Source organism: Hypanus sabinus, chromosome 10, assembly GCF_030144855.1.
Source record: "Hypanus sabinus isolate sHypSab1 chromosome 10, sHypSab1.hap1, whole genome shotgun sequence".
NCBI lineage: Eukaryota > Metazoa > Chordata > Chondrichthyes > Myliobatiformes > Dasyatidae > Hypanus > Hypanus sabinus.
The window spans coordinates 153,302,445-153,325,996 of record NC_082715.1 but is presented as its reverse complement, the minus strand read 5'-3'; the positions used below and the strand labels follow the sequence as shown (position 1 = coordinate 153,325,996).

The window sequence follows — 23,552 nt, the reverse complement described above, 5'->3', positions numbered from 1 at the left end:
GAGACCCTTCAGCAGGACTGGCTTTTTATGTGGAACATCTTGGCATGAGGAAGAAGGTAGCTTTTTCAGACTTAGGAAGCAAGGATCAGACAGAGTCCTGGAGAGGAAGGACCTGAAAAATTGTTAGGAGGGGGCCTGAGAAGGATTAAGGAAAAAACCCAGGCATTCTACACACATGCGAAGAATGGCAGGATGGTTAGAGTGATCGGGGATAGCAGGGGAAATGTGTGCATGGAGTTAGAGGAGGTAGGGTGGTCTTTAATGTATTCATCAATGAGAGAAACCTCAGCGATTGTGAGGACAGTGTAAGACAGACTGATATCCTTGAACATGTTGATGTTCAAAAAGAGAATGTGCGAGAAATTTTGAAAAACATTTGGATAGATAAGACTCCAGGGCCAGACAGGATATACCCCAAGTTACTACAGGAAGCAAGGGAAGGGATTGCTGTGGCTTTGGCAATGATCCTTGCATCCTCACTGGCCACAGGAGTAGTACCAAATGATTGGAGGATGGCAAATCTTATTGTAATGTTCAAGAAAGGGAGTAGGAGTAACTCTGTGACTTATAGACCAGCGAAACTTATTGAAGAAGATTCTTGGAGATAAGATTTAGGAGCATTTAGAGAAGCTTAGTCTGATTAGGGATAGTCAGCATGGCTTTGTGAACCTGATTGAAGTCTTTGAGGATGTGTCAAAGCACATTGATGAAGGTAGAGCATTGGTTATCGTGTTTAAGAATTTTACTAAAAGCATTTGATAAGATTCCCCATGATAGGCTCATTCAGAAAGTCAGGAGGCATGGGATCCAGAAAAAACTTGGCTGTGTGGATTCAGAATTGGCTTGCCCATAGAAGGCAGAGGATTTTAGTAAATGTTCTGCTAGGAGGTCAGTGACCAGTGGGATTCTGGAGGGATCTGTTCTGACGATTTTCATAAATGACTTGGATGAGGAAATGGAAGGGTGGGTAAGTAACTTTTCAGATGACACATGGGTTTGAGGAATTGTGGATAGTGTGGAAAGTTGTCAGTTCCAGCAGAACATTGACAGTATGCAGAGATGAGCTGAGAAGTGGAAGGTGGAGTTCAACTCAGAAAAGTGTGAAGTGATTCATTTCAGAAAGTTGAATTTCAAAGCAAGATACAGGGTTAATCGTAGGATTCCTGGCAGTGTGTTGGAACGAAGGGATCTTGGGGTCCACAGATCCCTCCAAGTTGCTGTGCAAGTTGACAAGGTTGTTAAGAAGCCTTATGTTGAGTTCAAGAGCCAATGTTGTAGCTCCACAAAACCCTGTTTAAACCACACTTGGAGTATTGGGTTCAGTTCGGGCCACCTCATTAGGAAAGACGTGGAAGCTTTAGAGAGAGTGCAAAATAGACTAATCAGGATACTGCCAAGACTGGAGGGCGTGTCTTATTAAGATGAGCGAGACTTGGCCTTTTCTCTTTGGAATGAAGGATGAGAGGTGACTTGATAAAGATGCTAAGAGGCATAGGTAGAATGGACAGCCAGAGACCTTTTTCCTAAGAAAGAGATAAGGGGGCCATAATTTAAAGGTGGTTGGAAGAAAGTATAGGGGTGCTGCTAGAGGTAAGTTCATTACAGAGGGTAGTGGGTGATTGGAACACCCTGCTAAAGGGGCAGATTTATTAGGGACATTTAAGCAACTCTTAGATAGACACATGGATGATAGAAAAATGGAGGACTATGTAGGAGGGAAGGGTTAGACTGATCTTAGTTGTTTAAAAGATCAGCATCTCTTAATCTCTGTTCCAAGAAAACAACAAGTAACAATTCCAGTTTTGGTATTTACCACATGTACATGGAAACCTACAGTGAAATATGCCGTTTGTATTAACAACCAACAAACACAAGGATTGCTGGGCAGAGCACAGTTCATCTTCAACATAGCATGGTCAAACTTTGAACCTTGGACAGGCAATATCCATTAGAGAGGGTTCAAAGGAGGTTCACAATAATAATTCCAGGAGTTAAAGGCTTGTCACATGAAGAGTGTATTGATGGCTCTGGGCCTCGACTCACTTGAATTCAAAAGAATGAGTGGTAACCTCATTGAAACCTATCAGATGTTGAAAGGCCTCGAAAGAGTGGAGGTGAGAGGATGTTCCTCATGGTGGGGGAGTCTAAGACCAGAGAACCCAGCCTCGGAATAGAGGGACATCCATTTAGAATGGAGATGAGGAAGAATTTCTTAAGCCAGGAGGTGGTGAATCTATGGAATTTGTTGCCACAGGTGGTTGTAGAGGCCAAGTCTTTAGGTATACTTGAGGTAGAAGTTGTTAGATTCTTGATTAGTCAGGGCATGAAGGGTTACGGGGATGATGGGGATGAGATGGAAAATAAATCAGCTATGATGAAATGATGCAGCAGACTTAATGGGCCAAATGACCGAATTCTGCTACTTTAGAATAAGACCACACTTAGCTCTGCTTAGTGGTGTCACCCCACTGCTCCCACAGTGATCAGTGAAGGAAGTTTCACACCCCACTGTGGAAATTCGAGGCATGCACAAGTTTGGGGGTTTAACAAGTAAAACAAGGAATGTAATTTGAGGTAAGACCCTTGTGGCTAATTAGACTGGGAGTGAAGCCTGCCCCATGCTAGAGAGACAGGAGGATGTGATTCAGAGGGAGAGGGCAGTAAAGATGTGGGAGAGAAATGTGTGGGTTGAAGGACAGTGGAGGGGCACAATTTCCTGTGGTGTAGAGTGAGCCTGCCACTCTGTCCCAAGGTGGTTGTACACAGAGTGAGGAACAGATGCTTCTCTGGGGCTCTTGGAGAGATGGGTCAAGAAGTAACAGAATTCACCAGTATGTGGACACGAGGGTGCAGATGCTGTAATCTGGAACAACACACAAAATGCAGGAGAAATTCAGCTGTTCATACATTGTGCAGAGAGAAATTGACAGTCAATATTTCAAGTCTAAACTCTTCATCTGGAATTCAGCAGCCAATGGACTGATGGGGCTCAATGTACAGGCATGAAGGCAAGTGGCCTTCCAAAGGAGTGTGTGCATTGCTGGAGAACTGACTGAGACTGAAACAAGCAATGAACCATTGAGCAGGCTGAGTTAGCAAGAGGGCAACTGTGAGGAGGGTGGAAGAATGCTGTGGCGTGTGACAGGGTTCCCTAAGAAGACCTCACTCTACCCAGTTTTGTAGAAGGTCCATTGTGACAAGCTGGGATGGAGCACCCACCTGCCTGTGATTCAGTGGAAAGGCTGTGTTACCTAGTTTAGAACATTCAGATGTAGTCCCTCAAACTGAAACATGAGATGTCAAGAGCAGAAGCAGAATAACTGATCTGAATGCTCAGTTGGATCAGAAGCAAGAATCCACTGGGAATAAAAGGGGCCTGTGATCCAATACATCAATAGCACTATCAGAAATGGAAGCTTGCAACCACTCCTCTGCTGGCTGCCAACAGGGCTGATGGGCATCAGGGCACCAACAGCAGCACAGGCTGCTTCTTGCTGTGCAGCCTGGATGGATGCAATGAGAAGTTCTACTCTCTGCTGGTTTTGAGTGCAGTTAGCTGGTATCTTTGCAAGAAACAAAGTTGTGATAGTAGGCTATTTTAACTTACTACATTTTGACTGAGACTCCCATTCTGTAAAATGGGAACAGAGTTTGTCAAATGTGTTCAGGAAAGTTTCCTTAATCAATTTCCAGCGGTCACAACTAGACAGACTGTGACACCTGATCTCCTATGAGGGAGCAAGACAGGGTAGGTTGCAGAAGCTTGTGTAGGGAAACACTTTGGATCTAGTGATCATAATGCTATTAGTTTGAAGGTAATTATGGAGAAGGGTAGCTCTGGTCCTTGCAGTTGATTTCAACATTTAAGAGAAGTTTAGATGATAACATAGGTGGCAGGAATATGGTCCAGGTGCAAATTGAAGAAACTAGTCAGAATAACAAGGGCCTGATTCTGTGCTGCAGTGCTCTATGACTCTGGAACAAATGTGAAGCAAAGACACACATAGGGTCAGACTGGCCGTCAAGCCCTCAGCCTGCCCGAGGAACTGTAGTTTATTGATAGCTGCCTTCAGCTTGTAGCATTTCACATGCGGACACAGTAACAGATTTTCTGGTCTTCAAAAAAAAATCATTGTTTATACACAAAAGTTGAATTAAAATAGCTTTACAGTTAAAACATGGCATATACTGTATATAAAAAAAGCAGTTATCATTCCTGTGACAGAACATTCAACAGTCAAGCCCTAACACTTTGTTTTTTTGCTGCTAAGCAGTTACATGGTTTAAAAACACTTTCTTTAAAAATGTAGAAGTGTGCACTCCATGGGCAGAAGTCCTTAGAAAAAAATGTACTTTATAAAAAGACATTCAATACTAACTGCAATCTGCAGCTGGGCACTCTGTCAGGTACTTTACATTTCAAATACAAATTATACCCCTGTCATTTACCCTGAATTGTCTCAGCAAGGTAGTCTCTAACAAGTTGTCAAAAGCAAATAATCACATTCTGATCTTCCTCCACTCAAGTGACCATGGCCAGAACCTGTGTTGAGAATGCACTTCTCATCACCCGAAAGCTGTTCACTCCCTGATGCTGCTGTAATTAAAGGAAAGCTGGTGGTGGCCTTCGGGAAAGCAGGTTTCCCTGGCCAACATAATCATCCTACTTGCCCGAGCCTGTTGGTAGCAGGAAGCTTCAATAAGTGGCATTCTGAATGGCACCAATCATATGCAAAGTGGTCTGACCCACTTCCCATCCAACGGTTAAGTACCCACTTCCCTGTACTGGTGCTATGTGAAGAATATAACACTTGGTCTCTATAACTGAATTGTAAGTTATATCCAACTACTGTCATTGAAAACAAAGTACTGTGTAAATAACATTCCTACAATACTTTATAGAACAATATTTCAATTATTTGGTGGATTTCTTTCTCCAAAGAATCTCCTCCACGAAGCAAATAGTGGTTTATTGATGCTTTACTAATAGTTCCTGACACACCTATCCAAGTTCTGACCCATTTCTCCTTTCTGCCTGCAATTTCTGACCTCTTCCACATCCCTAAATTTGGTCACTCCACCATTTTGATGTCAGATGGGCCTGAAACGTCAGCTGCCAAGGGCGTTCACTTGATAATTCCCACCCCTCTAACTTACCACTTCTTCCTTTCTTGCTCATGTCTACCTTCCTAAAAGCATTTCTACGAAGCTTTTGGTTATTCTTGTGCGGTTCATTTTTAGATGCTATCCTATGAATGGCTCAGGACAATTTGCATTGATGGTACTAAATAAATACAAGTTCCAACTTCTTGTGCCAAAGCTTACTCATGGGACCTATCCAAGCTCACCACCACTGTAGGTGACCATTGGTAAATGCAAGAGAGAGTCTCAAACCATCTACTGACAGATTCAGTTTGTTGGGACGTAATGGGAAGGAGAAACTGTGTGTCTCTCTCTCTCTCTCTCTCTGCTAGAGTGAGTGAATACATGAGTGAATGTGCGTGAGATTGAGTGTGTGATCTTATACACATTCAGAAACAGAACTGTGTTTTAGCAATTCATCAGTTTTCCACATTTTGCAAATCATTTAATAATTTGAAAATGAAATGTTAATTTCAAGACCCATCTAATTATTATAAATTGTGAAATAACCAGAGGGACAGATTTGCTAGAATTACTTCTTATTCTGCGTATAAACAGAGTGCGGGAATACTGATAGTGAACTACTGTGTTGTATGCTTTAGTCAGATGTTGATTGACAGCTTTCTTGTAGGCAGCTTTTGTGGGTTGCTACGTCTGATAACAGGTGCTAGCCACTTCATTGGAATCACTCAGTAACGCACCAATCCAGCCCAATGTACTGTGAAAAGGCCCAGAACATTGAAATAACTCCAGTATTAATTGATCTGAATGTACTGCAAAACCCTTTTTGCTTCTAATATTGCACAAGTTGGCCAGCAGATTCAATGGATGCTGAGTGTTGCCAAGCCCTGGAACTCAATATATTTACATCACCCCGCCACCTGCCTTATGCAAGAAAGCATCTGGCTCTTCCCTTCATGTTTACTGCTAAAAACCTGTTAAATTCACTGTGATTAAGGCTTGCAATAGTTTCAATACTGAGATAATATAATGCAATCAACCTGTCTGGGCCAGGAAAGGGCAACTTTTTAACTGTTGAGTTTCAATCCTCCATACAGCAAATTTTGTTTTGAGAAGTCCTTCTCAACCTTTTTATCCTGGAGGAACCCTTGAAATAATTTTCAGGTCTCAGGGAACCCCTGCATAAAAATTATATCTACAGCTCACAGTACGTTAGAATGATCAGTGAACTGGAGATATAATAATCCAAAAATAATTGTCAATGCTCTTTTAAGTAGAGAATGAATTTTTAGCCACTATTTCTTGAAAAAAGACAAGTAGTTAAGCTTAGCTTCCCTTCCTTGATAATTTCATAAGTTTTTAAAACTTTCATAAGGGAAACATAATAAATTTCTGTTAAATAATTGGCTTAAGCCAAAATGGTATTTAATTTTTCCAAAGGCAGACTTGGTAGATATAATTTTCTACTACACTGGTAGTTTGCTCCCATAAGTGGCGCGTAAGGGAAAGTTAGGGGAGGTAATCGGGAGGCAGAGGTGGACATTCTAGCCCAAGTTGGGCGTCCATTCATTGCTCGGAAAACACTTAAAGCTCATCAGCCTACTGACCTCCCCTCTATGTAATACATTGCTAACCAATTATCAGCCTACTGTCCTCCTCTCCATGCAGTACAGCGCACACCAATTATCAGCTTACCGTCCTCCCCTCTGTGCAATACGGCAGTCACCAATTGTCATTCTACTATCCTCCCCTCTGTACCATATAGTGGTCACCAATTATCAGCCTACTGACCTTCCCTCTGTCCAATATAGAGCTCACCAATTATTAATGGCCTCTCCTATCTTGCATCAAAAACTGAGAATGCCTCAAGGAAATACAGTGGCATGCAAAAGTTTGGGCACCCCAGTCAAAATTTCTGTTACTGTGAATAGTTAAGTGAGTAGAAGATGAATTGATCTTCAAAAGTCAAAGTTAAAGATGAAATATTCTTTTCAACATTTTAAGCAAGATTAGTGTATTATTTTTGTTTTGTACAATTTTAGAGTGGAAAAAAAAGGAAAGGAGAACTATGCAAAAGTTTGGGCACCCCAAGAGATTTGAGCTTTCAGATAACTTTTACCAAGGTTTCAGACCCTAATTAGCTTGTTAGGGCTATGGCTTGTTCAGTCATCATTAGGAAAGACCAGGTGATGCAAATTTCAAAGCTTTATAAATACTCCTCAAACCTTGTCCCAACAACCAGCAGCCATGGGCTCCTCTAAGCAGCTGCCTAACACTCTGAAAATTAAAATAAATGATGCCCACAAAGCAGAAGAAGGCTTTAAGAAGTTAACAAAGTGTTTTCAGGTAGCCGTTTCCTCTATTCAAAATGTAATTAAGAAATGGCAGTTAACAGGAACAGTGGAGGTCTGGAAGACCAAGAAAACTTTCAGAGAGAACTGCTTGTTGGATTGCTAGAAAGGGAAATCAAAACCTTTTTTGATTTTAGCAGACTCTGGAGTGGTGGTGCACTGTTCCACTGTGTAGTAACACCTGCACAAATATGAGCTTCTTGGAAGAGTCATCAGAAGAAAACCTTTCCTGCATCCTCACCACAAAATTCAGCATCAGAAGTTTGCAAAGGAACATCTAAACAAGCCTGATGGCTCTTGGAAACAGGTCCTGTGGACTGATGAAGTTAAAATAGAACTTTAGCTATGTTTAAAGAAGAAAGGGTGCAGAATTTCATGAAAAGTACACCTCTCCAACTGTTAAGCACGGGGGTGGATCGATCATGCTTTGGGCTTGTGTTGCGTCTGTAAAAAAGCTGAAGATGAAAAGAGGATGGCTTCTACAACAGGGTAATGATCCTAAACACACCTCAAAATCCACAATGGACTACCTCAAGAGGTGCAAGCTGAAGGTTTTGCCATGGCCCTCACAGTCCCCAGACCTAAACATCATCGAAAATCTGTGGACAGACATCAAAAGAGAAGGCCCAAGATGGCCCAAGAATCTCACAGAACTAGAAGCCTTTTGCAATGAAGAATGGGCAAAAATCCCCCAAACAAGAATTGAAAGACTTAGCTGGCTACAGAAAGCATTTACAAGCTGTGATACTTGCCAAAGGAGGTGTTACTAAGTACTGACCATGCAGGGTGCCCAAACTTTTGCTTCAGGCCCTTTTCATTTTTTGTTATTTTGAAACTGTAAAAGAATGGAAATAACAAAGTAATATTGCTTAAAATATTAAATAAATGTGTCATCTTTAACTTATGCCTTTTGGAAATCAGGTCATCTTTTACTCACTTAGCTATTCACAGTAACAGAAATTTTGACCATGAATGCCCAAAGTTTTGCATGCCACTGTAAGCACAGTCCTACTGCGCCTGCCATACTGAGCTGAGACTTCTAACGAGATTGCTAACTGGGCTGCTCGGTCACTGCCCACCATGCTAACACCGTGCATTGTGCTAGGTTCAAAAAACATTTTTTTCTTCATCACCATCTCTTGTTGACCTCTTAGTGACCTCTCATGGAATCACATTTGAAAAACCCTGGTTTAGAGAATTAAGATGTTTTAAACTTGCTTTCTGTTTCCATCATCTTTTCTCTTAACATAATCTTTCTTTCCCTTTATCAAAAAATAATCCCTTTTTGAAAAAAAAATCTGAAAAAGAATTCCATCCCCCATCCCCCTGTGGCTTTCTCAAATTTCTGTTTAAGGATACACTGAGATGCTCTGTTGCCCAAACAGTGCCATTAATTATGCAGAAAAATAGAATGGGTTTAAAGAATGCTGGAAACTCTAATTTACAGCTCCACTGCAGTAAGATCTGGCCCAGAACATTAGGAGTGAGACAAAAATGAAGGTGGACAGTTGCTAATATATATACACTATCAGCCATTCTCAACACATCAGACCTTGGTAATATTTTCTTGTTTGACACAATGTGACTGAGTGTGCTATTAGTTTCAGATTCCATAAGTATTCATTGACCTGGCATAGATATTTGTTGTTACATTAGTGAATCAAAATAGACCAGCAAATTGGATGACTGGCTACAGAGTTGTTTTGAGCCGGCTCTCCATCCTCTTTCTGGGTCTTGGGCTGACACTGACTACAAATTCAAAACTCTACCTCTCTTTTTTGAAAGAATGTTGCTCTGTGTGACTTTTCCCTTCTTGTGAGTTGCTTCCTCCCAAAAAAATCTGAAACTCGAGCTTGCATGGGTTTGCGTGACCTTCTAATTATTAAATAGAAAGAGATATTACTGAAGAAACTTCCTGAAAAAACTTGCTGTTGAATTGGACAATGACATCTCGATCTTTACCTGCTCAACATTTCCCAGTAACCCACCCCCCCGTTCCAGACTCCCGGATCTAGCACTGAGTGCAGGCTTAGGTTCACTGAGCTCTAAGATATACAGATGTATCTGCAACTAAAGTATTGACTAACATCATGCAAAGGAAACTAACATTTATCCATTTATGATTTAAAAAGTTGCAAGGCAGAAAGAGATTCAGTATAAAAGTGATAGGAATTATTGAAATCCTCTCCCCCATTACATTTATGTAATGCCCGACTTCAGCTATGATGCAAGGAGGAAAGTTAAGTGCATTATCTTACAAGAAGTTAGCAGAATCTATAGGAAAACGAACCCAAATCCCAAACCATTCTAAACCGTGTGACCTGCACTTACTAATTCAAGGCGGGCTCTAAAGAGGTCTAAAGAGCCCAGCAGAAACTACACCAGGAAAGCTGGGAATAGCTAGGAACAGCTGGCAGGCCCTCAGTATTACAGACCGATCATATTTCCACCATTCTCCATCCCCTGTTAATCATTAAAGTATACCTTTTGCTTGGTGTCTGCCATAAGTGACTGTTTTTGGATGTCCTTACTTCAGATTTTCCACCCAAAGACTGGACTGGAAACTCGGTGAGGGAACAAGCTCCCGGGTCAGAAAGGGGACTGTTCCAACGGTTGAGTCTCGACCCTGAATGCAGTTAAATCTGCTCTTCCAAAATAAATCAACATTTCTCCTCCAGAAAGGTCTGAGCCTTCCCTTGAAGTTAGAAACAAAGAATCCAGTGAGGCTCAAAGGCTCGCTGCCATGGTGCTTTTAATATTTACAACAGCCAACACTGGCAAGAGAATGCTACAAACTTATCCAATGAGCTTCAAAGAAAGTATCACGCTCTCCCGTCTCACATAGAAAATTGTACTGCCATTTATTTTTACAACAGTATATGTAGATCCTCCTCATTTAGCTGCCCATAGCTGCAGCTTGAGAATCCAGTCATATGTCCATGTAGTCATCTTCCTCATCATCAGTGTCACTTTCCAATGAAGACTCTTGGCTCGATGTCTCCAGGATCTCTAGGGCTGGCTGCCGCAGAGCCTCTTTCTTCACATTGGCAGCAGACTGTGCAGACAGAATGGCAATCTGAAGGAGAAAGAGGAGACGGACATTTAAATTTGAACACTGGAGTCCCAAGAACAGGAAAATTTAGCAAAACCAATCCACAAGATCATCTACATCAATGGGACAACCATATAGAACATGGAACAGTACAGGATGAGAACAGGCATCTTGGCCCAAAATGTTGTGCGGAACTAGTAATGAAGTGCCTAACTGAATAACCCCTTCCTGCCTACACAACGCCTATATCCCTGAATTCTATGTGCATCCACGTGCCCATCACACAGCCTCTTAAACACCTTACCTCCACCACCACCCCCTGCAGCACATTGCAGGCATGCCGTAAAAAACACTTGCCATGTACATCTCCTTTGTGCGTGCCTTCCTGGTTAGACATTTCAGCCCTGGTGAAAAGATACTGGTTGTCTACTCAATCTGGGCTTCAAATAACTTTATTATCATTTATCAGCTCTCCTCTCAGTCTCTGCCGCTCCACAGAATACACATTTGTGTAAATTCAGATTTAGTCAGATATAGGCAGATGAACCAAACTAACAGACAGGCAAGGTGAATTTCTGCAGAGCACATTTAAATTAAGAGAAATTCTCAAATAAACTATGGAAATCTTAAAAATGGAGACTGATGAACTGCAGATACTTCCAGAATCCTCCAGCATGACCATTAGTTATGTAATATCCCACTGACAAGCGAGGATTGGTGATAACACAGCAGGGAGGCTGTATTCTTAATCCTGTTTGAGAATTTGTTCCAATAACTTTCTCTACTGCTGCTGATAGGCTCACAGGTCTGAATTTGCCAGACTCCTCCCCAGTGCTCTTCCAGTTATCAGATGCCTCACTTGTAGCCAACAAAGATGTCAAAATCTCAACAAGAGACCCAGCAATCCCTTCCCTTACCTCTTGAGGCAGCTTGGGATAAATCTTATCTAGCCCTAGGGGTTGATCACCTTGAGGCCCACTAGAACAGAGAGGGCCTCTTCTTTATTTTATGAGACTTTCTCTCTTCCCTTCACTGAGTTCTTAGTTCTATTGCACTTAGGAGCAATATCAGGTTGGGGAGGGTTTAAACTACGCAAACACGAGGAAATCTGCAGATGCTGGAAATTCAAGCAACACACACAAAATGCTGGTGGCATTTTGCTGCACACACAGCAGGCCAGATAGCATCTATGGAAAGAAACCCAAAGTGTCGATGGTGCTTCTTCCCAGAGATGCTGCCAGGCCCGCTGTGTTCCACCAGCATTCTGCGAGGGTTTAAACTAGTTTGGCAGGGGGGTGGGAATCAGAATGTGAGTGCAGAGATTAGGGTAGAAGGACAAGGGCATGAAGCTATGTGTTCTGAGTTGGTGAGGAAGGACAGGCAGGGGACAAAACATAAATGTAGCCAGTTAGAGGGGTTGAAATGTGTCTATTTCAATGCTAGGAGTATTAGGAAAAAAGGGGATGAACTTAGAGCATGGATCAGTACGTGGAACTACAATGTTGTGGCCGTTACTGAAACTTAGCTGGAGGAAGGGCAGGATTGGCTGATGCAGGTCCCGGGGTTCAGGTGTTTTAAAAGGAATAGGATGGTAGGTAGAAAAGGGGGGGAGTGGCATTGCTGGTCAGGGATAGTATCATGGCTATAGAAAGGGAGGACGCTGCAGAAGGAGTGTCCATGGAGTCAGTCTGGGTGGAAGTCAGAAATAGGAAGGGATCAATCACTGTGCTGGGAGTAGTCTAAAGACCCCCAAATAGCCATCGGGACACCGAGGAGCAGATAAGTAGGCAGATTTTAGAATGGTGCAGGAAATACAAGGTAGTAGTTATGGGTGATTTCAACTTCACTCATATTGACTGGCACCTCCTCAGTGCAAGGGGGATAGATGGGGCTGAATTTGTCAGGTGTGTTCAAAAAGGATTCCTGACATAGTATGTGGACCGGCCAACGAGAGGAGAGGCTATACTGGATCTAGTTCTGGGTAATGAACCTGGTCATGTGGCAGATCTCTTGGTGGGGGAGCATTTTGGTGAGAGTGACCACAAGTCCCTTAGCTTCAGCATAGCTATGGAAAAGGATAAAAACAGACAAAATGGGAAAGCGCTTAACTGGGGAAGGGTTAACTATGAAGGGATGAGGCAGGAACTAGCGAGAGTAAATTGGAAACAGATGTTCAAAGGGAACAGATGCACAGAAATAATGTGAGAGAAGTTTAGGGACCACTTGAGCTGAGTTCAGGATAGGTTTGTCCCACTGAATAAAAGGAAAAAATGGTAGGAAAAGGGAACTCTGGCTGACGAAACACGTGAGGCAACTCGTCAAAAGGAAAAAGGAAGCATGTCTTAGAAGTAAGAAGCAGGAGGAAGGAGGGGCTCATGAGAAACATAGGGTAGCCAGGAAGGACTTAGGAGAGCTTGAAGGGGGCATGAGAAGGCCTGGACATGTAGGATTAAGGAGAACCCGAAGGTGTTCTATGCGTATGTGAAGAACAGAAGGATGACAAGACTGAAGGTGGGGCCGCTAAAGGATACAGAAGGCAACATATACCTGGAGGTGGAGGAGGTTGGGGAGGTCCTAAATGAATACTTTGCTACAGTTTTCACAAGTGAAAAGGACCTTGATCAGGGTGAGGTCGAAATAGAGCAGGCCTGTGTGCTGGACAATGTGGAGATTGAGGAAGGAGTAGTGCTGGATCTTCTTAAAAACATCAAGATTGATAAGTCCCCAGGGGCTGGACTTAATATACCCTAGGTTGCTGTGGGAAGTGAGAGAAAAGATCGCTGGAGCAGTAGCTATGATCTTTGAATCCTCTTTGGCTGCAGGAGAGGTGCCAGAGGATTGGAAAATGGCAAATGTAGTTCCCTTGTTTAAAAAAAAGATAATAGGGAGAATCCTGGGAACTACAGACCAGACACGAGGAAATCTGCAGATGCTGGAAATTCAAGCAACACACACAAAATGCTGGTGGAACCCAGCTTATGTAGGTGGTCTGCAAACTATTGGAAAGGATTCTTAAGGATAGGATCTATGAGCATTTGGAGAAGTACAGTTTACTCAAGGATAGTCAACATGGCTTTGTGAAGGGAAGGTCATGCCTCACCAGCTTAATTGAGTTTTTTGAAGAGGTAACAAAAGAAATTGATGAAGGTAGGGCGGTAGATGTGGTCGACATGGATTTTAGCAAGGCATTTGACAAGGTCCCTCATGAGAGACTCATCCAGAAAGTTATGAGGCATGGGATCAATGGAACATTGGCTGTTTGGATAAAAAATTGGCTTACAGGAAGAAAGCAGAGGGTAGTAGTGGAAGGAAAGTATTGTGCCTGGAGGTTGGTGATTAGTGGAGTGCAGCAAGGATCTGTCCTGGGACCCCTGCTCTTTCTCATTTTCATAAAAGACCTGGATGTAGAGGCGAAAGGATGGGTGAGTAAGTTTGCGGATGACACGAGAATTGGAGGAGTTGTGGATGGAGCTGTAGGTTGTTGAAGGTTACAAGAGGATATAGATAGGATGCAGAGTTGGGCGGAAAAGTGGCAGATGGAGCTCACTTCTGACAAGTGTAAGGTGATGCATTTTGGAAGGACAAACCAGCAGCTTCTCCCTAGTGAATACCGAAGAAAAGAAATTGTTCAAAATTCCCCCCATCTCTTTTGACTCCACGCATAGAGGCTCACTCTGATTCTCTAAGGAACCAATTTTATCCCTCGTTATCCTTTTGCTATTAATATAACTGTAGAAACCCTTTGGATTTATTTTCACCTTACTTGCCAAAGCAACCTTGTATCTTCTTTTAGCTTTTCTAATATCTTTCTTAAGATTCATTTTACATTCTTTATATTCCTCGAGCACCTCATTTACTCCATGCTGCCTATATTTATTGTAGATCTCTCTCTTTTTTCAAACCAAGTTTCCAATATCCCTTGAAAACCATGGCTCTCTCAAACTTTTAACCTTTTCTTTCAACCTAACAGGAACATAAAGATTCTGTACCCTCAAAATTTCACCTTTAAATGACCTCCATTTCTCTATTACATTCTTCCCATAAAACAAGATGTCCCAATCCACTCCTTCTAAATCCTTTTGCATCTCCTCAAAGTTAGCCTTTCTTCAATCAAAAATAGTAGGGAGCAGGGATTCAGATTTCTGGATAATTGGGACCTCTCCTGGGGCAGGTGTGACCTGTACAAAAGGGATGGACAGGTTGCATTTGAACCTGAGGGGATCCCATATCCTTGCAGGCAGGTTTGCTAGAGCTGTTGGGAGTGGTTTAAACTAACATGGCAGGGGGATGGGAACGAGTATGATAAGAGCTGAGGATGAGCCAACAGGTTTACAAGTAGATGTAATATCATCCAGTAAAGGAAGAATAAGCCAGTGAGTGGGTATGCAGACAGTGCAGAGTTAAATTGTACCACAGAGGCAAAACTCAAAAGGGCAAAGGATGCAGGACTGGAGTGCTGTAAGAAGGTCATAGTTGGGAGCTTAACATCAAAGGATATACTTTGAATTGAAAGGATAGGCAAGAGTTGGAATCACATCTTTAGAAAGAGATAATTAATCTTTAGGGTCAGAGACTATCAAATGGAGATAAGAAACTGTAAGGATAAAAAATACATGGGAATCATATATAGACCTCTAAATGGTAGCCAAGTAGGGTTGAAATTGCAAAGGAGCTGGAAAGGCATGTAATAAGGGTAATGTCGCAATTGTAATGGAAGACTTCAATATGGGAAAATCAGGTTGGTGTCGGATCGCAAGAGATGAAATTTGTTGAATGCCTATGAGATGGCTTTTTGGAGCAGCTTGTGCTTGAGCCTACTCAGGGAAAGGCCATCTTAGACTGGATGTTGTGAAATAATCCAGATTTTGTTAGGGAGCTTAAGGTAAGGGAAGCCTTTGGGGGCATGAGAGAAGAGCTTGCCCAGGTTGATTGAAGGAGGATACTGGTGGGATGACAGCAGAGCAAAGATGGCTGAAGTTTCTGGGAATAGTTCACAAGGCGCAGGATAGACATATCCCACAGAAGAAGTTGTTCTCAGATAGCAGGAGTAGGCAACCGTGGCTGACAAGGGAACTTCAGGACTGCATAAAAGCCAAGGAAAGGGAATATAAAAGCAAAAGTGAGTGGGAAGTTGGATGATTGGGAAGTTTTTAAAATCCAACAAAAGGCACTAAAAAAGGCATAAAAGATGAAATATGAGGTCACACTAGCCAATAATATAAAGCAGGACACTAAACGTTTTCTCAGTTATATAAAGAGTAAAAGGGAGGTGAGAGTTGATATTGGACTACTGGAAAGTGATGCGGATGACGTAGTAATAGGGGACAAAGAAATGCCTGATGAACGTAATAAGTACTTCGCATTCGTCTTCACTGTGGAAGACACTAGCAGTGTACCAGTGGTCCGTGAATGTCAGGGAGCAAGAGTGGGAGCCATTGATTACAAAGGAAAAAGTGCCAGCCAAACTCAAAAGGTCTTAAGGTGGAAATGTCTCCTGAACCAGATGGACGACATCCCAGAGTCCTGAGAGAGGTTGCTGAAGAGATAGCAGATGCATTGGTTATGATCTTTCTAGAATCACTTGATTCTGGCATGGTCCCAGAGGACTGGAAGTTTGCAAATGTCATTGCACTTTTCAAGATGGAGGAAGGCAAAAGAAAGGAAATTATAGGCCAGTTAGCTTAACCTCAGTGGTTGGGAAAGTGTTGGACTCCATCATTAAGGATGAAGTTTTGGGGTACTTGAGGATAATGATAAAATAAGTCAAAGTCAGCATGGTTCCTGTAAAGGGAAATCTTGCCTGTTAAAGAGTTCTTTGAGGAAGTAACAAGCAGGGTGGGCAAAGGAAAAGCAGTGGATGTCATTTACTTGCACTATCAGAAGACATTTGATAAGGTGCCACACATGAGGCTGCTTAACAAGATAAAATCGTATGGCATTGCAGGAAAGATACTGGCATGGATAGCGGAATGGCTGACAGGCAGGAGGCAGTGAGTGGGAATAAAGGGGGCCTTTTCTGGTTGGCTGCCAGAGACAAGTGGTGTTCCTCAGGGATCAGGGACTGCTATTTTTCACATTGTTTGTCAGTGATTTAGACAATGGAATTGATGGCTTTGTGGCAAAGTTTGCCGATGATACAAAGATAGATAGAGGGGCAGGTAGTGCTGAAAAAGCAATGCGATTGCAGCAGGACTTAGACAAATTAGAAGAGTGGGCAAAATGTGGCAGATGGAATACAGTATTAGGAAATGTATGATAATGTATTTTGGTAAAAGGAACAGAAGTACAGACTATTATCTAGATGGGGAGAGAATTCAAACATCAGAAGTACAAAGGGACTTAGGAGTTCTCGTGCAAGAATCCCAGAAGGTTAATTTACAGGTTGAATCTGTGGTAAAGAAGGCAAATGCAATGTTGGCATACATTTCGGGGAATAGAATATAAAAAGGAGATAATGTCAAGGCTTTATAAGACACTAGTCAAGCTGCACTTAGAGTACTATCAACAGTTCTGGGCTCCATATCTCAGAAAGGATGTGTTGTCATTGGAGACTCCAGAGGAGTCTTTTCAATCGAAGCGAGAGGCTGAGAGTGGAAGACTGAAGCATCGCAGAGGAAAGCTCGTTTTTCTTTTTTTTAACTGATCGGGGAGAAGAGGCCAGACTGCGCAGGCGTGTGTCGTAGTGCGCCAAGGTTTAAAAAAAAGACCACCATATACAGCGGCCATCGTTGGAGTGGACTGAGTCAGAGTGGGACGGCTTTGGCTCAATTAGGCTTCGGCGAGGGTAGGTTCCGGTGAGTTTCTGTTTTTCTTTTTTTTTGTTCAGACTAGAGAATACGCCAGGCAGGATGTTGAAATGCTCCTCTTGCAGGATGTGGAAAGTCAAGGAGACCTCAGGAGTCCCTGACAACGATACCTGCAAGAAGTGCATCCAGCTGCAGCTCCTAACAAACCGCGTTAGGAAACTGGAGCAGGAGCTGGATGACCTCCGGATCATTCGGGAGAATGAGCAGTTTATAGATAGTAGCTTCCGGGAGGTAGTTACACCTAAGGAACAGGGCACAGGTAATTGAGTTACCATCAAGCGAGGGAAGAGGAAAGGGCAGGTAGTGCAGGGTTCCCCTGTGGCCATTCCCCTCCAAAACAGGTACACCGATTTGGATACTGTTGGGGGGGGGGGGGGATAGCTTACCTGGGATAAGCTGCGGCAGCTTCTGGCATTGAGTCTAGTTCTGCAGTGCAGAAGGGAGCGAGGAAGAAGAGGAGAGCGGTAGTGATAGGGGACTCCATAGTCAGGGGTACAGACAGGAGATTCTGTGGTCATGACAGAGACTCCCGGATGGTTTGTTGCCTCCCGGGTGCCAGGGTCAGGAATGTCTCTGATAGCGTGCACAGCATTCTTAAGTGGGAGGATGATCAGCCAGATGTCGTGGTACACATCGGTACCAATGACGTAGGTAGAAGGAGTCATGAGGTCCTGAAGAGTGGGTACAGAGAGCATGGTAGGAAGTTGAAAATCAGGACCTCGAGGGTAGCAATCTCAGGATTGTTGCCTTTGCCACGTGCCAGTGAGGGTAAGAGTAGGATGCTCTGGCAGATGAACACGTGGCTGAGAAACTGGTGTAGGGGGCAGGGTTTCAGATTTCTAGATCATTGGGACCTCTTTTGGGGCAGGTGGGACCTGTGTAAGACAGATGGGTTACACCTGAACTACAAGGGACCAATATACTTGCAGGGAGGTTTACTAGTGTTACTGGGGAGGGTTTAAACTAAATTTGCAGGGGGATGGGAACCAGAGTGCCAGAGTAGATAGTGGAACAGGGGTAAAAATAAATGATGTTAGAAGTTCATGCAAAGTCATAAATAGTAAGGTTGTGTGTGGTGGTAATAATCTTCTGAAGTGTGTCTATTTCAATGCAAGGAGTATTGTGGGCAAGGCAGACAAGCTGAGGGCCTGGAGTGACACATGGAATTATGACTTCGTAGCTATTACTGAAACTTGGCTACAGGAGGGGCAGGACTGGCAGCTCAATGTTCCAGGGTTCTGATGTTTCAGACGTGATAGAGGCAGAGGGATGAAGGGTTGGGGGGGATGGTTTTGCTAGTCAGGGAAAATATTACAGCAGTGCTTCGGCAGGACAGATTAGAGGGCTTGTCTACTGAGGCCATATGGGTGGAGCTGAGAAACAGGAAAGGTATGACCACATTAATAGGGTTGTATTATAGACCACCCAATAGTCAGCAAGAATTGGAGGTGCAAATCTGCAGAGAGTTAACAGACAACTGCAGGAGACAGAAAGTTGTGATTGTAAGGGATTTTAATTTTCCACACATTGATTGGGACTCCCATACTGTTACAGGTCTAGATGGGTTAGAGTTTGTGACATGTGTACAGGAAAGTTTTCTAAATCAATATATAGACGTACCAACTAGGGAGGATGCAATATTAGATCTCCTATTAGGAAATGAGTTAGGGCAGGTGACGGAAGTGTGTGTAGGGGAACACTTTGGGTCTAGTGATCATAACGTCATTAGTTTCAACTTGATCATGGATAAAGATAGATCTGGTCCTCAGATTGAAGTTCTAAACTGGAAAAAGGGCAAATTTGAAGAAATGAGAAAGGATCTAAAAAGCGTAGATTGGGACAGGTTGTTCACTGGCAGGGATGTGATTAGTAAGTGGGAGGCCTTCAAAGGAGAAATTCTGAGAGTGCAGAATTTGTATGTTCAGGTCAGGGTTAAAGGCAAAATGAATAAGAATAAGGAATCTTGGTTCTTGAGGGATATTGGAACTCTGATGAAGAAGAAGAGAGAGATGTATAACATGTATAGGCAACGGAGGAAATAAGATGCTTGAGGAGCATAAAAAGAGTAAGAAAATACTTAAGAAAGAAATCAGGAAGGCTAAAAGAAGACATGAGGTTGCTTTGGCAGTCAGGGTGAAGGATAATCCTAAGAGCTTCTACAGATATGTTAAGAGCAAAAGGATAGTAAGGGATAAAATTGGTCCTCTGGAAGATCAGAGTGGTTGGCTATGTATGGAACCAAAAGAAATGGGAGAGATATTAAATGGGTTTTTTCCATCTGTATTTATTGAGGAAACTGAAATGAAGTCTATGGAAACAAGGCAAACAAGTAGGGAGGTCATGGAATTTATACAGATTAAAGAGGAGGAGGTGCTTGCTGTTTTGAGGTAAATCAGAGTAGATAAATCCCCAGGACTTGACAGGGTATTCCCTCAGACCTTGAAGGAGACTAGTGTTGAAATTGCAGGGGCCCTGGCAGAAATATTTAAAATGTCGATATCCACGGGTCAGGTGCTGGAGGATCGGACGATAGGCTCATGTAGTTCCGTTGTTTAAAAAAGGCTCAAAAAGTAAGCCAGGAAATTATAGGCCGGTACGTTTGACATTGGTAGTAGGTAAATTACTGGAAGGAATACTAAGAGATAGGATCTACAAGTATTTGGATAGACAGGGACTTATAGAAAAAGTCAGCATGGCTTTGTACGTGGAATGTCATGTTTAACCAATCTATTAGTTTTTCAAGGAAATTACCAGGAAAGTGGATGAAGGGAAGGCAGTGGATGTTGTATACATGGACTTCAGTAAGGCCCTTGACAAGGTCCCACATGGGAGGTTAGTTAGGAAGATTCAGTCACTAGGTATACATGGAGAGGTAGTAAATTGGATTAGACATTGGCTCAATGGAAGAAGCCAGAGAGTGGTAGTAGAGGATTGCTACTCTGAGTGGAGGCCTGTGACTAGTGGTGTGCCACAGGAATCAGTGCTGGGTCCATTGTTATTTGTCATCTATATCAATGATCTGGATGATAATGTGGCAAATTGGATCAGCAAATTTGCTGATGGTACAAAGATTGGAGGTGTAGTGGACAGTGAGGAAGGTTTTTAAAGCTTGCAGGGGGATTTGGACCAGTTGGAAGAATGGGCTGAAAAATGGCAGATGGAGTTTAATGTGGACAAGTGTGAGGTATTGCACTTCGGAAGGTCAAACCAAGGTAAAACATACAAGGTAGGACACTGAGGAGTGCAGTAGAACAGAGGGATCTGGGAGTACAGGTACATAATTCCCTAAAAGTGGCTTCACAAGTAGATAGGGTTGTAAAGAAAGCTTTTGGTACATTGGCTTTTATAAATTAAAAGTATCGAGTATAAGAGTTGGAATGTAATGGTGAGGTTGTATAAGACATTGATGAGACAAAATTTGGAGTATTGTGTGCAGTTTTGGTCACCGAATTACAGGAAGGATATTAATAAGGTTGAAAGAGTGCAGAGAAGGTTTACAAGGATGTTGCCGGGACTTGAGAAACTGAGTTACAGAGAAAGGTTGAATAGGTTAGGACTTTATTCCTTGGAGCGTAGAAGAATGAGGGGTGATTTGATAGAGGTGTATAAAATTATGATGGGTATAGATAGAGCGAATGCAAGCAGGCTTTTTCCACTGAGGATAGGGGAGAAAAAAACCCCAGAGGTCATGGGTTAAGGGTGAAGAGGGAAAAGTTTAATGGGAACATTGGGGGGCTTCTTCATGCAGAGAGTGGTGGGAGTGTGGAATGAGCTGCCAGATGAAGTGGTGAATGCGGGCTCACTTTTGACATTTAAGAAAAACTTGGACAGGCATATGGATGAGAGGGGTTTGGAGGGATATGGCCCAGGTGCAGGTCAGTGGGACTGGGCAGAAAAATGGTTCGGCACAGCCAAGAAGGGCCAAAAGGCCTGTTTCTGTGCTGTAACGTTCTATGGTACTAGGAGGTTCATGAGGATGATTCTGGGAAAGAAGGGGTAAATATATGAGGAGCATTTGGCAGCTTTGGGCTGGTACTCACTGGAATTTTGAAGAATGTTGAGGATCTCATTGAAACCTACTGAATGTTGAAAGGTCCAGATAAGGTGGATGTGGAGAGGATGTTTCCAATAGTGGGTGTGTCCAGAACTAGAGGGCACAGCCTCAAAATTGAGTGAGTGACCCTTTAGAACAGAGGTGAGGAATATTTTTTAGCCAGAGAATAGTGAATCTGTAAAATGCTCTGCTACAGACAGCTGTGGAGGCCAATATGGAGGCATATTTAAAGTGAAAATTGACAGTTTACTGATTGGTCAGGGCTTCAAAGGTTATGATGAGAAAGCAGGTGTATGGGGTTGGGTGGGATCCAGGATTAGCCATGATGAAATGGCAGAGCAGACTCGATGGGCTGAATGGCCTAATTCTGCTTCTATGTCTTATGGTACTATTATCTAAACACTGCCTCACAAATCTGGTTCAGTTCTTTGAGCTTACATGTAACCAAGATAACTGAAGAAGGCAACACGGCAGGCAGGGTGTACACAGTCCTTAACAAGGCTTTTGACAAGGTTCAGCATGGTAGACTGGTTCAGTATGTTAAAGCCCATGGGATCTGAGTTGATCTGAGTTGGTGTTAGGAAGCAGAGGATTGTCAAGTCAAGTCAAATTTATTTATAAAGCACATTTAAAAACAACCCATGTTGACCAAAGCACTGTACAAACCATAACAGGTAGCTAAAATCACAAATATATACCTTAAGCATCGGTACTGCAAATTTGTTATCTGTCTTAAATATAAAGGACTTGGATGAGTATATAGCTGGTTTGATTATAAGTGTGCTGATAACACAAAAAATTGGCGGAGTTGTACATAGCAAAGCTGGTTGTCTAAGGATACAGAGGGATGTAGATCAGCTGAAAGTTGTGTGGAAAGGTGGCAGATGAAAGTTAATCTGGGCAAGACTGAGGTAAAGCATTTAGGACATCAAATGCTTTAGGACACATGCTTCAAGTGGGATGAACCTTAGATGTGTCAATATACAGAAGGAACATGGGGCGCAAGTTCAGAGTGCATTAAAAATAGCACCACAGGTGGATAGAGGAATGAGGGAGGTATTGGGTGTGCATGCCTTCATCAGCCTATACACAGAGTATAAGAATTGAGATGTATTACAGCTCTACAAAATGTTACTTAGACTGCACTTGGAGTACAATATAAAGTGTACAGAAAAGATCTGGCAGCTATGGAGAGAGCGTAGGAGAGATTCACCAGCATTTTGCCTGGAATGAAGGGATGTCATTATAAGGAGAGATTGGATAGGTTGAATTTGTTCTCACTGGAGCATGGAAGGCTGAGGCATGACTTCATAGAGGCTTATAGGAATATGAGGGGCATAGACGGGTATGTAGTCAGAATTCTTTCTCCAGGGTTGGGGAGTTCAGACAAATGGAATGTTTAGGAGACATTTGGACAATTATTTGGATGAAAAATGTGGTGGGATATGGGCCTAATGCAGACATATAGGTTTAACATAGATAGGAATCATGGCTGGCATGGACTAGCAGGGCTGAAAGGTGTGTTTCTGTACTGTACAGCTCTGTGACTATAACCTGGGAAGTATCTGAAGAGCTGCAAAGCAGCAATTGTGTTACTCAAGTGGTAGGCAACGAATATCTTCCCAAAATGTTCAACTACATACCTCAGCATTCAATAGTACTACCATCAATATCCCATTACCATCATCTAAAGTTGACCACTGACCAGAAGCAACAATTATACTGGAGTTAGAAGTGCACGTCAGATTCTGGACGTTCTTTGGCAAATGATTCACCTCCAGGCTATAAAAAGCCTTCCCTCATGTAAACTCATAAATCAGGAGTGGGGTCGATTGTTTGGATTAGTGCAAATCTATTTGAACCTCCAGACTATCCAGAACAAAGATGCCCACTTCTCTGGCAATGCATCAACCAGCCCAAACGTTCATTCCTTACACGCCTAAGACACAAGCACTACCTACAAAATGCGGTGACTCATGCAGGCTACTCTGACAACATCTTCCAAACCTCTTCAACCACTGACACCCAGGGCAAGGGCAGCAGGAACAGTGTAACACCACCCACGCTGATTTCCCCCTCCCCCAAAGTGGCACACAATTGAGACCATGAAATATATTACTGCATCATTGAGTCTGAATTCTGGGAGTCACTCTTACAATGCTACGTGGTAGCACATTCATCAGGAT

The 23,552-nt window shown here is 42.8% G+C and overlaps 1 protein-coding gene across 4 annotated transcripts in view; it reads right to left on the bottom strand.

Moving 5' to 3' along the window:
- Positions 1-4,015: 4,015 nt before the first annotated feature.
- The window catches only part of cabin1 (calcineurin binding protein 1), a 563,877-nt gene continuing 544,340 nt past the window's right edge, over positions 4,016-23,552 (bottom strand). For all 4 annotated transcript variants that reach the window (XM_059983285.1, XM_059983287.1, XM_059983286.1 and 1 more), the window contains one exon: positions 4,016-10,530. In XM_059983285.1, the coding sequence (XP_059839268.1) occupies positions 10,384-10,530 (147 nt within the window). In that variant the 3' untranslated portion in view covers positions 4,016-10,383. The remainder of the gene's footprint in view (positions 10,531-23,552) is intronic.